Raw genomic sequence first — 12,793 nt, 5'->3', positions numbered from 1 at the left:
CTGTGCTTCAAGCCCCACCTCCAAAGTTTCTGTACTTTTGGAAAGTACTACCCTCTGAGCAGGGACTTTTTTGGGGGGTAAAATAATTTAGACCCTGGTTCTTGAGGTGCAAACGCAAGGAGTTTCTCTAAAGGCTCCTAGTTCCTGGGGAAAGTTCTTGCGGTGGAAACGCAGCTTCAGATCAACCAAATTTCAAACTGGATTACTGACAACAGGTGAGACAATCGTGAAAATTGTGCACTTACTTAATACGTTACAGTGTATGTGAAATAGATGATGGTATAATAACTGTATGTCAACAAGGTACTGTTAATAACAAAGTGTGAACATCTTTGCTCACCACCACGTCTTGTAGTGCTAAAACCACTAACTGAAACTGAGTCACCACAATTTACCGGGTGTTGAAATGAGGTCTGCTTCCATCACCTTCACAAAATCTACAGTTTTACAGCAATAGTATCTGCAAAATAGTATATTTGCTTCCAATGGAAAATGTCACACTAAAATAAAATAGTATTTTTTTTACTTTTATGCAACCTACATAGTGTAAACTCATCTCTGAGTTCTAGCTGGAATGCTTTAGTGGTCGCTGTGTTATTTATTTGATTATCAAATTAATTCCTAATATTACACCCACTGCCTATTCTGTCCTGGTCTTACTGCGTAGTAAATGACCTTTGCATTCAGGACGTTTTCATAGAATTACTGTACACTGTGGTCATTGCTGTGAATAAATGTGAATGAATGTCCGAACTGTGCTAAAAAAAAAAAAAAAAGCTGCATGCAAATACTATATATGAATGATCATTTTCTTAACATTTGCCTGCCTGTGGCCACCCCATGACGGACAAATGAAGAATGTGAGGCCTGTGAAACAGCTTCCTGTAATACGGTTATTAAATAAATGCCTGATCATGATTATTTGAGCTGACTGCAGTCATTTTCCATAATCATAAAAACTGTTTCCCTTCACCTGTATAAAACAGCTTCCACTGATTTAGGTTTTATTAGTTTTTTTTATCATTTTTGCTACTCTTTCTTCTGCTATGGTTTAATGGCACCTGAATGGAGAATTAATTGTTTATCTTGAGGCGCTTAACTTCAAACATACACATAATGGTTTGCATTTTCTTTTACAGATTTTCTGTAAATTTGTTTAAATTTGTGCTACATATATTGCAGATGGCAAGGATATGGCCTGTTTTGTTCATTATTACTGGTGCCAGTCACTGTCAGTCATTTCTTTGTATATTTCAGTAATAAGTTTTGTATAATTCATTGTCATATCTGCCATGTTCAATTTTTGTTTATGAAGCAGAAAAGGCAAATAGAAATGCATTGGGCTTGCTATACTATACTATAATATATTCTATAATAGGGGCATAACATGAGCAGAAAAAGACAATTAAATCATTAATATCAATTATTTCATCAACTAAAATGTGATCATGACAGCCCTAATGAGAAAGGTTGTTAGTACCACTGATCCCACTGACAGTCAACACCCCAGTACAGTATAAAGCTCTACACAGTCCTCCATCATTTCACCATGGCTGGGTCTTTCTGGCTCTCACCGACTCCCCCATATAACACTGTGAGCAGACGTTGCCAACACACAAACACACACACTGGATGTTCACTGAAGACAACGTTAAATATAGGCTGCTGAAGAAAGTTGGACATGGAACAAGCAAGACAGAGATGTTCCTCAGGAGTTGGTGGATCGAACCAGGTCGAATCCTGTTTTACACTTCAGCAGTTGTGGGATGTGGGATGCCCATGTTACTCTGTTTCTGCTAGATGTGTAATACCCTTTAGATGGTCACGGTGGTCTGAACCTACATCTGCCCTCACCCTGACCTTGACTGTTGGCATTGGTCTACAGGCATTTATATATGGAACGGGGATTTTAACCAATATTGCTGTTATTAATGCACCAGCTGACTAATTTACAAAGATAGAAACATAACAAGAGGGGAGGAAAGAGGGCAGGCAAAGGAAATAATATAGTATAAATTATATACAAGTGGACACACAAATGCTATAAATGTTGTTACATTAGTATGGCACTTTGACAGCCAGCAAATAACACAACTAGACTTTAAGATTGCTTGCAGAAGAAACGCCAAAGTCCAAGTTTGCATGCAGATGATACACCAGGCCCTGTAATTAAAAAAATGTCAGGTAACTAAGACTTCAAAGTATGAAAAGCAACGCGAGTCCACATATGGAGGAGGTGGGGTGGTTGGATGGGTCAAAGATGCACAGAACTTTCACCCAGGAGTTCATGCCCCATTCAGCGGTGGGCGATACGGCTCTAAAATAATATCACGATAGCCAGGGTATTTCTGCAATAATGATAATCACAATGATAAGACAAAACTCAATTTTTGTCTCTATACATACTCAGCCAGATGCTTCTACTTGAAGTGGTGAAATTAGCTTGGTGTATTTTCCTCTTTTGCTTTTACTGTGTTCTTGTACTTCTTACATATTAACATGTATGTGTTTTTTTTTGTACAGCTGATCATCTAACATAATGTAGTGTAGAATAGCATAATGTAGCAAATCATAACCATGATCTTTTCCTAAACCTTACCCAGAAGTTTTCTTGCCTAAACTTAACAAACCTCTGACCATTTTCGCCGTTTTGTTACCATGATGACAAATGTCACCTGACTATGGACGTGCTCTCCACAGAAGTTAACAGGAAGTACTGATGCATCACCTGCACACAAAATTAGACATCAGTGTATGCACTGCACACAGTTTGAAAGTGTAAATTCATATTATTGGTATACAGACTGAAGAGACTGGGTTGCACATTAATTTACTCATTTTGTTTTGTTAACTAAATATGAAAGCAAGGACACTAAAGCAGTTGCCAAAAACTGTTACGGGGTTCCAGCTAATTTCAACTAGTTAAATTTAAGATTTTTAAGACCTTGTGAGACCATTATGAATGCAATTAAAGACCTACTTAATGTCCATACTGGTAAAAAAAGTACATGCAGTTTGCATTAATTGCTAATGGTTCAATGTTGTTTTTGATCTGTTACAGTGTGTTACAGTGTGATCAATACAATCTGTTTCTCAAAAACACTTTTAAAATAAAGACTGAAAAGCAACTTTAACATCACAGTTCAATCCATTTGTTACATGCTGCACAAGAAATAAATGTAATTTGAAATTTTAAGGCCTAAAATTCAGGTATTGTAGACATTTTAAGGAGCTGCAGAAACCCTAGGGTCACTCTGTAATAGCACGGCAAACTAAATATACACTCACAGTATTGCGGGGATGATCCACTAATTTCAAAATTTTTAAAAATTTGTCTTGTAGACATTGTCTTTGAAAACCACCCTTCCAAAGAGTTGCTTTACTCACCAATTTGTGGCATTGATTAGTCTAGGGCTCTTATATGCACAACTTTTAAAGTAATTTAAAGACACTATAATTCTGCATGTAAAGGTCAGTCGAATGAAGGGTGAAGCTGTTTTAGTCAGCTTTCTGATTAGTTTCCCTGTTTCCAGTTTTTTTGTTTTTGTTTTTTTTTGTACCAGTACACCGAAAAGCCATTTTGTAAGAGCAATTATATGAAGCAAGATCACACCTGAATTGGATGCTGGGGTTGTCTGAGGCTTCACCGCCACCTCCTCTCTCTGACTACTGGTCTCTATTCTGTTGCTGAACAATTTCAGTAGCTGAATTTTAATTATAAAGGTGTGGTTGGTGTTTGTACATGACAAAAAAAAAAGCGTCTGGTACAAAATGAAGGAGGCAACTCTTCACAACCATAACTAATTATTACCACCCTCACTACGCACGCAAAGTCAGTCACACATAAAGGAACTTGTTGTGTTTTGTCTTGACACAAGATAAGATGGATGGTGGAAGTTTATAACATCATCACGACCAAAAGTATATTTATGTGGGTCAGGCAGAGTGTACAGGGATTTCCAACTTCTACTTGAAAAAAGAAGACATAAATTCATGTTGCATTGATGACAGATTTGATGAAATGCCTGTAGCATTTTGCTCTCCTTGTCTTATTCATAAGAAAGACAACAAACTTGTTCAGTTTTTCCTTCCCTTGGGTGTCTTTTCTTCCCAATGAGGATCAACATTCTGGCACAAATGTCTTTGTTAGGATCCACAGAAGTTTTCCCTTTCTAACCTTAGGCCTGTTTCATTAGAAAACGCATGCAACATTCTTTAAAGAGTGTCAACTTTCAGCCACAATATACATAACTTTCAAAAAAAGCGACCTGAAAGGAAATCATCATGTAACATTGCAGCAGACAGAATTTGCCCTAAATCAACAACTTCTGGTCCAAACCCTGGGGATGTCATAGCCAGTGAAAGGGCAATTATATCTGAGAAATACCTGCTGTGAGGTAGATTCCTTAAATAAATACTGAAAACTAAGATTTCAGAGAATGTAAGATACACAAGAGGACAAAACTGTCTTGTTCCTGAGATGTTGGTGATGCTTGTCTGACAGTAAACAGAGTGTTGATGGGCTAGATTATGTGCAGGTATATTTTGACACACCTCGTTCACAGAAGCACGTGTACTTGCAGGCACACACAGTACATTTTCTAATGTGATGTCTGCAACACAGACGACTGAATCTCATACAGCTTCACCAGCTGTTATGAAAACCAGCAAAGAACCGACAATCTCATGTCAATGGAAGCTGCGTGACCAAGTGGATAATAAAACTAAATTCTACACATTATAGACACTAGTTGTCTCTCTATTGAAACAATAACAAAAGATGTAGTTTGATGATGCCCTGAAGTGTCATAGGATCATGGGATTTCTTATCGTCACTGTTAAGCAACCACCATAGCTGATAAAAATCTATCTGACATGATTCAGGCAGAAATTATGTTCATGGGCGAGATAATATTGAAGTTTTGTTCATGTTACTTTTAGTCAGGTTTACCAACATCCTTCCTCACTCTCTGATGTATCTGACATATCCCGTGTTTTAGTTATACCGACTAGGAACTAGCGAGCAATGGCTAATATGAAATGCACCATTATTTTGAATAAATTGTTTATTTCTCTGCGTTTTGACTTTGTTGGAAACATTTGGGATAATGAAAGTACACAACTCAACAAAATATATACAATATGTCTAGCAATCAAATATTATATATAATAGCTTTAAATTAAATACTTTAAATACTGCTATGATGGTGCCCACGGCAGCTTGCAAAATAGTCATGAAATGTAATCATTATATTTGTGTACAACACGATTTTCAAAGTATTTAGGATGAACGTAGTATGAAGAAAAACAAGTCTGTTCAGGGGAGGGAGGACACGGTGGACGGTCAAACACAAGACTTTCACACGGGTGACAGATATTCAGTTACAATGTGAGACAAATTATTAGTAACTGCATTTCCACTTAAGTACCTAACTTTTAGTCCCAGGAACTACTTTCCAAGGAACTGAAGGATTCCTTCAGCTGTTTGTTGTCAGCTTTTCCACCAAGGCTTAAAGACCCTAAAGATGTGACTATACAGCATAAATAATGAAATATAAAGCGACGGACAGCAAATGATCAATAATGCCTGGACTTTGTCGCCAGTCCGTCAGTCTTGTGTTTTTTTTCTGTAACTAAATGTTGATGTGTCGAAGCATAATGAACAAAGTACAGGTGCAAGTGCAAGTACTAGACTTATCAGAAATGTTCAATACTGCAAGCCCCATCCTGAAAGTTCCTGTACTTTTCTGAAAGTTCCTTCAGGGGTTCCTAGTCCCTGGGGAAAGTTCCCACAGTGGAAATACAGCTAATGTAGACTGTTCTAAAGAGGTAGTTATTTTAACTCAAGCCATGATGTTTTCCTAAACCTAACCAAGCATTTTTGTTGCCTAAACCTTTGTTGCCTAAAACTAACCCAACTGTAACTGGACGTGGCATATTTATTATTGCTAACTTGACGACGGACTGAAAACAACGGTTGATAATAGAAGATATTGGTTTGAAAGTCATTCTTAGTGTCACAAAAAATATACATTTTGTGTCCATGTGCATGATGACGGATTAAATTTTATGACTACACTGTAAACTGTGGTGAGACTGCGTGTGTATGCACGTCTATTCATTTAATTAATTTCTAATTAGCACAAAGATCACGCATACCTGCATTTCAGGTTGCGCAGACATGCTCTCAGATTTGGAAAGGATTCCTTCTTTTGACCATGATTTATTGATGATAAACCACATCCTCAACAAAGATATGTCTGTCAGAGATAATTACAAGCTGGCAACATTTATAAATAGCCACATCTGACTGAGGCAGTGAAGGGCAAAGGATCCATCTCTAAAAGTGTCGTCAGGTTCCCTCACTTTTTATGTCGGATGACCCATTTTGGAGCCTTAGGCCCCCAAACACACCTGATGTGGTGTGTGAATGACTGTTTGTACAGACACAACAAGCATCACCCATGAGCGTGTCTTCATACTGACCTACTTTGAAAGCTCCATTTTACAATTGACACAGGTTACCTATTTAGCAGGAAAATGACAATTGAAGATTAGATTATAAACATATAACTGTCACATATATCAATGAACACTCAACAGCTACAGTGTTAATTGATAAAATTCAACAGCTGACAAGTTAAGCTTATTTTAACTTGTATTGTTTCGTAAAATGCTGAGAAAATAAACCAGAGTATGTTCATCACACACAGCTCTTCTCTACATGCGCAGCAGCTGTGCGCTTTCATTAACAAAGATGCCAGAAAATATTCTACAAGCACTCGGTGTCCAGTGCAGTTTGGGGAGCTGTTTATCTTACATGTTTATAGATCACAATCAAACTTGGAACGAGTAACCAGCAATTATTTATATATTCAACTTTCATGGGTAATAAAACAAGAAAATTAGCCGTGGATGCCAAAAAACACTACAGTAGCACATTTAAGATGAAAAAGGTGCAATTTGAGAACCTAGAAAACCAACAGAAAATAAAACCAAGTCTCAAGGGTTATCTGTTGGGAGCTGACGTGAGTGACATCAGCAGGTACAAAATGGCCACCAACATCAAAAGATGCTGTTAAGATACAGTATCTGATCAAACACAGAATGAGACATTGTCACTATGGTGATAATTAAGGTATTGTCCTTAAAGTGTCACTGAGAGGGGGGTTGGGCTTCCCCATGACCTGAGGTCAAACTACAGTGACATGCTGCGGCTTGTAGGATCCTCCACTGAGCAAGCACATTGCTACGTTTGTGACTGTGAAAAGACAAGCAGCTCCCATGCTATTGCAATGTCAAAGCAGCTTCCAGCAAAAATATAGACTTAAATGTTGGATGACTCACCGCAGACTAAGAGAATTAAGATAAAAGCACTGTGTCAGTGTTGAATTATTAACCCCTGTCAGAAAAGCGCGGAATGAGGCATTGTATTCCATGATACAAACATCACTTTTATGATAAAACTGTTGAACAAGCTGACATTTTTTCCAAACCTGTGATATGCGGTGGAGCATTTGTGAGATCATGCGATGAATTAATGAAAAAGCTAGTTCAGAGAGCTCATGATACAACTGTACTTTGGCTCTGTGACGTCCACAGCTTGTTTGGCTAAAGCTTTAACTCATTTTGCACACGTCATATCATTGACTTCCTTACAGTCCCAAAAATGCTGCCAAAACCAAATGTGCCTCTACACACTGTCCACATTTGGAGACCAATCCATGTGACAACCTAGCGGCAAGCTTTGACAAGCCAAAAGGGATACTTACTTTGTCCCACACTTCCGTGATACATTAACACAAACTTAATCTTTCTCTCACACACGCACACATGAACATATTCAGAAAGTGTTAGACAGAAACCACCTTTAATTTCCTTTTACCTGGAGTGGAATCGACCTCTCTTTCCTTTTGTCCTCTTTTACCCCCCTTCTTTTTCCCTTTCCTTTCTTTCTTCTTGGTCTCTGTCATGCTGTCAGAATAAAGCAGTAAATCCTCTCAGGAGCAGAAAAAAAAACACACACAGGTAGTCCTATTGGGAACGTGTGGCAAGTGGGCACCACCACCAGACTCTGAGCCTGTTAGAGCGTCTCTCCTCCTATATAGACTCACACCAATCAAGTACAGCAAAGAACCACCTACTCACAGCAGGGCAGAAGGAGAGGGAGAGAGGGAGAGGAAGGGGGGGAGGGAGGGAGGGAGGGAGGGAGCTGGGAGAAAAATAGGGAGAGTAAGGTACTGCTGAAGCAGCTAAGAGGGGAAAAGTGGGAGAATATAGAAGGAGGGAGGGAAGAAAAGAGGGAGGGAGGGAGCAAGGAAGGCATTTCCCATTGCTTTAAGGCAATCAACTGCTCCCTTACTGGATCTATCAGATAAGCAGAGGCTCTTCCAGGCCCTGCAGCCACAGCTGAGGACAGACAGAGAGAGACCCGTCCTAAGGAGTCCGCACAAAAGTCCATTCAAGGTCTGTGATAGCGAACTGCTTCCCCTCTACCTCGGGAGCATCTTCTCCTTCGTAATGACCCATGCAAAAGTGGAGCGGGACCACTTAAACTCTCCCCTCTGCACTGCTGACCCCACCCAGATAATCCAGCAGGAGACCTGCCCGTGCCAGGTTGATGTCAGGGGGGTGTGGGGGGGGGGGGTCCCCAAAGTCTTTACATCTGGTTCAGATTTGCTGAGCACAGATTGCACGGATATACGTGCAAAAAGGAGAGCGACGTGTGAGGTGGCGAATGTCAGATCACAATCTGTGACACGCTGCTTCTTGAAAAAATTACACAAAATCCTCCTCTGGCTTCCCTCACTGCTCCCCTTCCTCACCTCTCTTGTCTCTTGTCAGTCCCCCCCCCCCACCCTCTCAGGACTACTACAGACAAGTTCCAGCATGTCTGTGGTTATAGCTCTGTCTTGCACTGTCGCTGTTAGCCAGGTGTCATTCAATGTCCACGCAGCAGCAAGAGAATTAGAGCCATTAAAACAGGCTTCATGTGTGTGATACCAGACTAGGGCTGAAATTGTATTGAAACTGCAATATGGCTGCTCCAGTTTCCAAATTTGAGGAGGCAAACATTTGTTTAAGGTAAAAGACCATTTCAGTTAAATATTAGTGCTAAATAATAGTGCTGCAGAGACGTCCTGGCCTACACTCTTATAAATAAGGGTTGCAAAAGAGTTGTTTCTGGAGGGCCGAGGTTCTACCATTTGCTTCTGAAGAACCTTTTTTTGAAGGGTTCCTTGTAAGATCAGAGCTGCAGTCGAAATTCCATACTAAGATGCTATTTAGTAGTATTTAGTATTTAGTATTATTGTTTTAGTATGTCTGAAATCTTAGTATGAAGTACTTGGTTAAAAAAAACAGAATTTCAAAGAAACTGCCTTTACTGGATTTTTGAATGTTGAGTCAAACCCATAATCTGAAGTTTTGAAATAGAAATGTTTTGCTGACCTTTAATCTTTTGTTAAAATAATTCACTTTTCCTCTTCAGACTTTTATCTTTGAGCTTTAGAATCCCCTAAAAATTTGCATTTAAAAAATCGTTCACATTGAGCTGTGAACCTGATTTGCCATTATGTGGGTGCTTGAAAATAAAATTGTTGCTATGGAGAATATTGTTAATATAAATTATCAACTGCTGGATGGAAGAGAGGTTTCTAGGTGGAACCATTTCACCACACAAGGGCTGTCAGAAAAGTCTCTCATATGGGGTTAGGTATAACCCTTTATGTGTAGGTAGAACCCTCTGAAAAGGTTCAAAGTGGAACCTTTATAAAGGGTTCTACCAGGATCTTCTAAGGATCACTTTTTAATACTAGTTAGGGCTTTTTATTAGCAAGAATCTGGCAATATAATACATATCAGGATACAGGGTTACTGTTCTTTATACTGTGATATATTGCAATATTGTAAGCAAGGCAATATATTGTTATTTATTTATGCAATTTAGGAAAACAACATATGCATAAATCTGAGTTTAAAAAGTTTACTTTTTTATGAAATCAGATCAGTGAAAATAGATAGCAACACCGATATCTAGTGGTCAGAGGTATAAACACAAAATGAACCACTGCCACGAATCTGGAGTCACAATACTGTGTTTTGAGAATCAAAAAGTGAAAAGTATCACAAAACATAATGTCACAATACTTAAGTACTTTCTAACATGGCAAATACTAGTATTGTATTGAAGTTTAAATTTTTGTTACTGTGACAACTCTATCCACACAAATCACACCACAATCTTTTTAATATGTTTTTCAATGAAAATGACATAATTCCCTCTAAGACTGCAAAATTGCGGTCAGATATTTTTGTTTAATTGTTCAGCCCTATACCAGACCCTAACCTCTTGCAAATAAGTAAAATCCCTTATTCTGGAAGGTAAATGAGCACCTCACTTTTGCTTACCTTCAGTATTTTCTATATATTCAGTAGACAGTTCTAAAGCAAGGAGGAAAATAGGGCAAGGAGAGACACGAGGTAAAGTTAGGACAGGACTGAGTTGAAGGCCAGCCAGGGCACATTTGTGGCGCCAGAAGAGGCAGAAAAACTTTCTTAAAGTGGAAATTGACTCCCTGCTTGACTTTAATACAAGAAGATGTTTTACTCAGGTTTGTGTGAAACCATTTTCATGCTGATATCTGTGTTCTAAAGCATTTTTAGTGTTGATATTTGAGTTCTTTGTGATTTTATTGTTGATATTAACCTTTTTTTAACCAAGGTAGGGCAGGACTGAGTTGAACACCAGCTGAGACACATGCATGGCTCCAGAAGTGGCAAAAACTGTCTTAAAGTGGCAGTCGACTCCCTGCCTGACTTTTATACAACAAGAGTATATTTTACTCAGGTTTCTGTGAAACATCTAATGCAAACACACCCTCAACAACAACAACACTGCCGTTAATTTGTTTATCTTCGTTTGACATAGCCCTAACTGTGAATAACTACATGATGATCACAGTATTATCTTAAACTGCTATATCAAAGCAAGTTTTCTAATTTCATGCTGGCTGAACTCCACTGTCCTGTTAAGTGGCAGGAAAAAAAAATACGTTGAAACAACAAAAGAGTGAGTCTCAATGAAACTCGTGCGTTAAAAAAAAAAATCTGCAGATGAGTCATCTGCGGGGCCCTCCCGTGGTTTGTCTCAGTCCAGCCCTCAGAGGATCCTTGACGTATCTTGGGAGGAGGCGGCAGCAGCAGGGATTGGAAGGGGGCAGCACAGGGGTCATAACACGTCAGCACACTCAATAGCATGAGACTCATCTGTGGGCAAGAGGAGGTCAACTGGAGGCCAAGGTTCGACATGCCAATCAGGTCCAATGTAGTGCTTTTCCTACTTGAAAAACGAACTGCTCTCTCCTCACCTCTCCTCTCCTCCCAGCAGTTGTGCTCGATGATCTAATCTGTCAGCAGAGGTAACTGAGGACTGGCAGGGCCTACGGTGTGTCAGAGACCTGCCCCTGTCGTCCCCCAACCTCAACGCTCGCTTCCTCCTCTACAATTCAACAAGACGAGACTCGCTCCCATGGCCTGTGTGTGTCTGTGGGTGGGCACGCGGTTTATGTATGTGTCAGAAAAGTGAGTATTTGTGATGTCAGGCCAAAAGAAACACTGGTTTCAGGATGATGGGGTATAGATTTAGAACAAGATTAGATTGTCTTCAAGCAAAGCCATGCAAAATGTAAATAAGTGAAATGTAACTTTAGCTGACATAGTTATGAGGGTTATAACTGGGAGCTCTTGTCTCAAAGTTTTAGCAAACTTGCTGTAATGCTGCTTAAAAGTCCAGTGTCTAAGACTTACAAGGATTTACTGCCAAAATATGACACAAATGGAATTGACCCAATGTCGGCATCCAAGACCAATACTGACATAATTCACTCACTGGATATCAGACTACCGTCACTGATTCACGTAATGATACAACTTCAGTTATCTTATATTTCAATTAACTATAAACATTATATTGTGCAATGCCCCATGAAAGACAGATGACAACTTTCACGTGAACTCTACTTCAATCTTTAACACAGGGACCACCGACCCTGATACACCGCCACAAAATACAGCTGGAATGAAGAAATGTACACACCACCTCACCTGTGGCATCATAAAACTATAAACCAGCATTAAAATGCCAACATAAAGCATAAAACATAAAAAAAACCTTGTTTTGAGCTGACACATTACAAACACTAAGAAAGAGTAACATTTGTATTTTTGAACATAAAATAGCAATCTTAACAAACTCTCAGCAATGCATGATCTCAAATGTGGGCCGTCTGTCAAAACTATCTACAGCACATGTGAACATCACAAGCCAGAATCCTACCACACCCCATAATGGTCGGAGAATGCCATCACACAAGTCCGAGGCTCAGGAGCATGAATTTAGTAACTTGAAAATGAAGCAAGCTTTCAATCTTGCGAAAACATCATCATTGAGAAAAAAGAGCTCTGGTATCTGCAGATGTCCTAATTCAGATACTGGAATTGGATACTGAAAAAAAGCACTTGTGCACATTTACAATATTTATAAATATGTTTTCATTAGTGTATAAGAATTGTGTTTTGGTTAACTTAGAATGAGCCGTTCATATCTACAGAGGGTGCAGGTCCTCTTCCATGTTTCTACAGTAGCCCAGAATGGACAAACCAAACATTGACATTCGAGATGGACTTAAACGTTTTCCGGAGTTTCATGGACATTTTAGTTTTTGTTACATGATTGGATGGGGAGTGAGAGGCAACGTGTTTGCCTGCAAGATCATTTAGATCTAGATACCAC

General features: G+C 39.2%; 1 protein-coding gene across 4 annotated transcripts in view; it reads right to left on the bottom strand.

Moving 5' to 3' along the window:
- nrg2a (neuregulin 2a) overlaps nt 1-12,793 on the bottom strand; it is a 115,386-nt gene that overhangs the window by 67,921 nt on the left and 34,672 nt on the right. Inside the window, exon 1 of one of the 4 annotated variants that reach the window (XM_084731179.1) lies at nt 7,886-8,188. The exons of the other annotated variants lie outside the window; for them this stretch is intronic. Within the exon in view, the coding sequence (XP_084587305.1) occupies nt 7,886-7,973 (88 nt within the window). The 5' untranslated portion in view covers nt 7,974-8,188. Of the gene's footprint in view, nt 1-7,885; nt 8,189-12,793 lie in introns of those variants that run through there. 4 annotated transcript variants of the gene reach the window in all.

This window comes from Lutjanus erythropterus, chromosome 11 (assembly GCF_056507025.1).
Source record: "Lutjanus erythropterus isolate fLutEry1 chromosome 11, fLutEry1.hap2, whole genome shotgun sequence".
NCBI lineage: Eukaryota > Metazoa > Chordata > Actinopteri > Lutjaniformes > Lutjanidae > Lutjanus > Lutjanus erythropterus.
The sequence above is the reverse complement of the archived record's forward strand: the minus strand, read 5'-3'. Positions and strand labels throughout refer to the sequence as shown.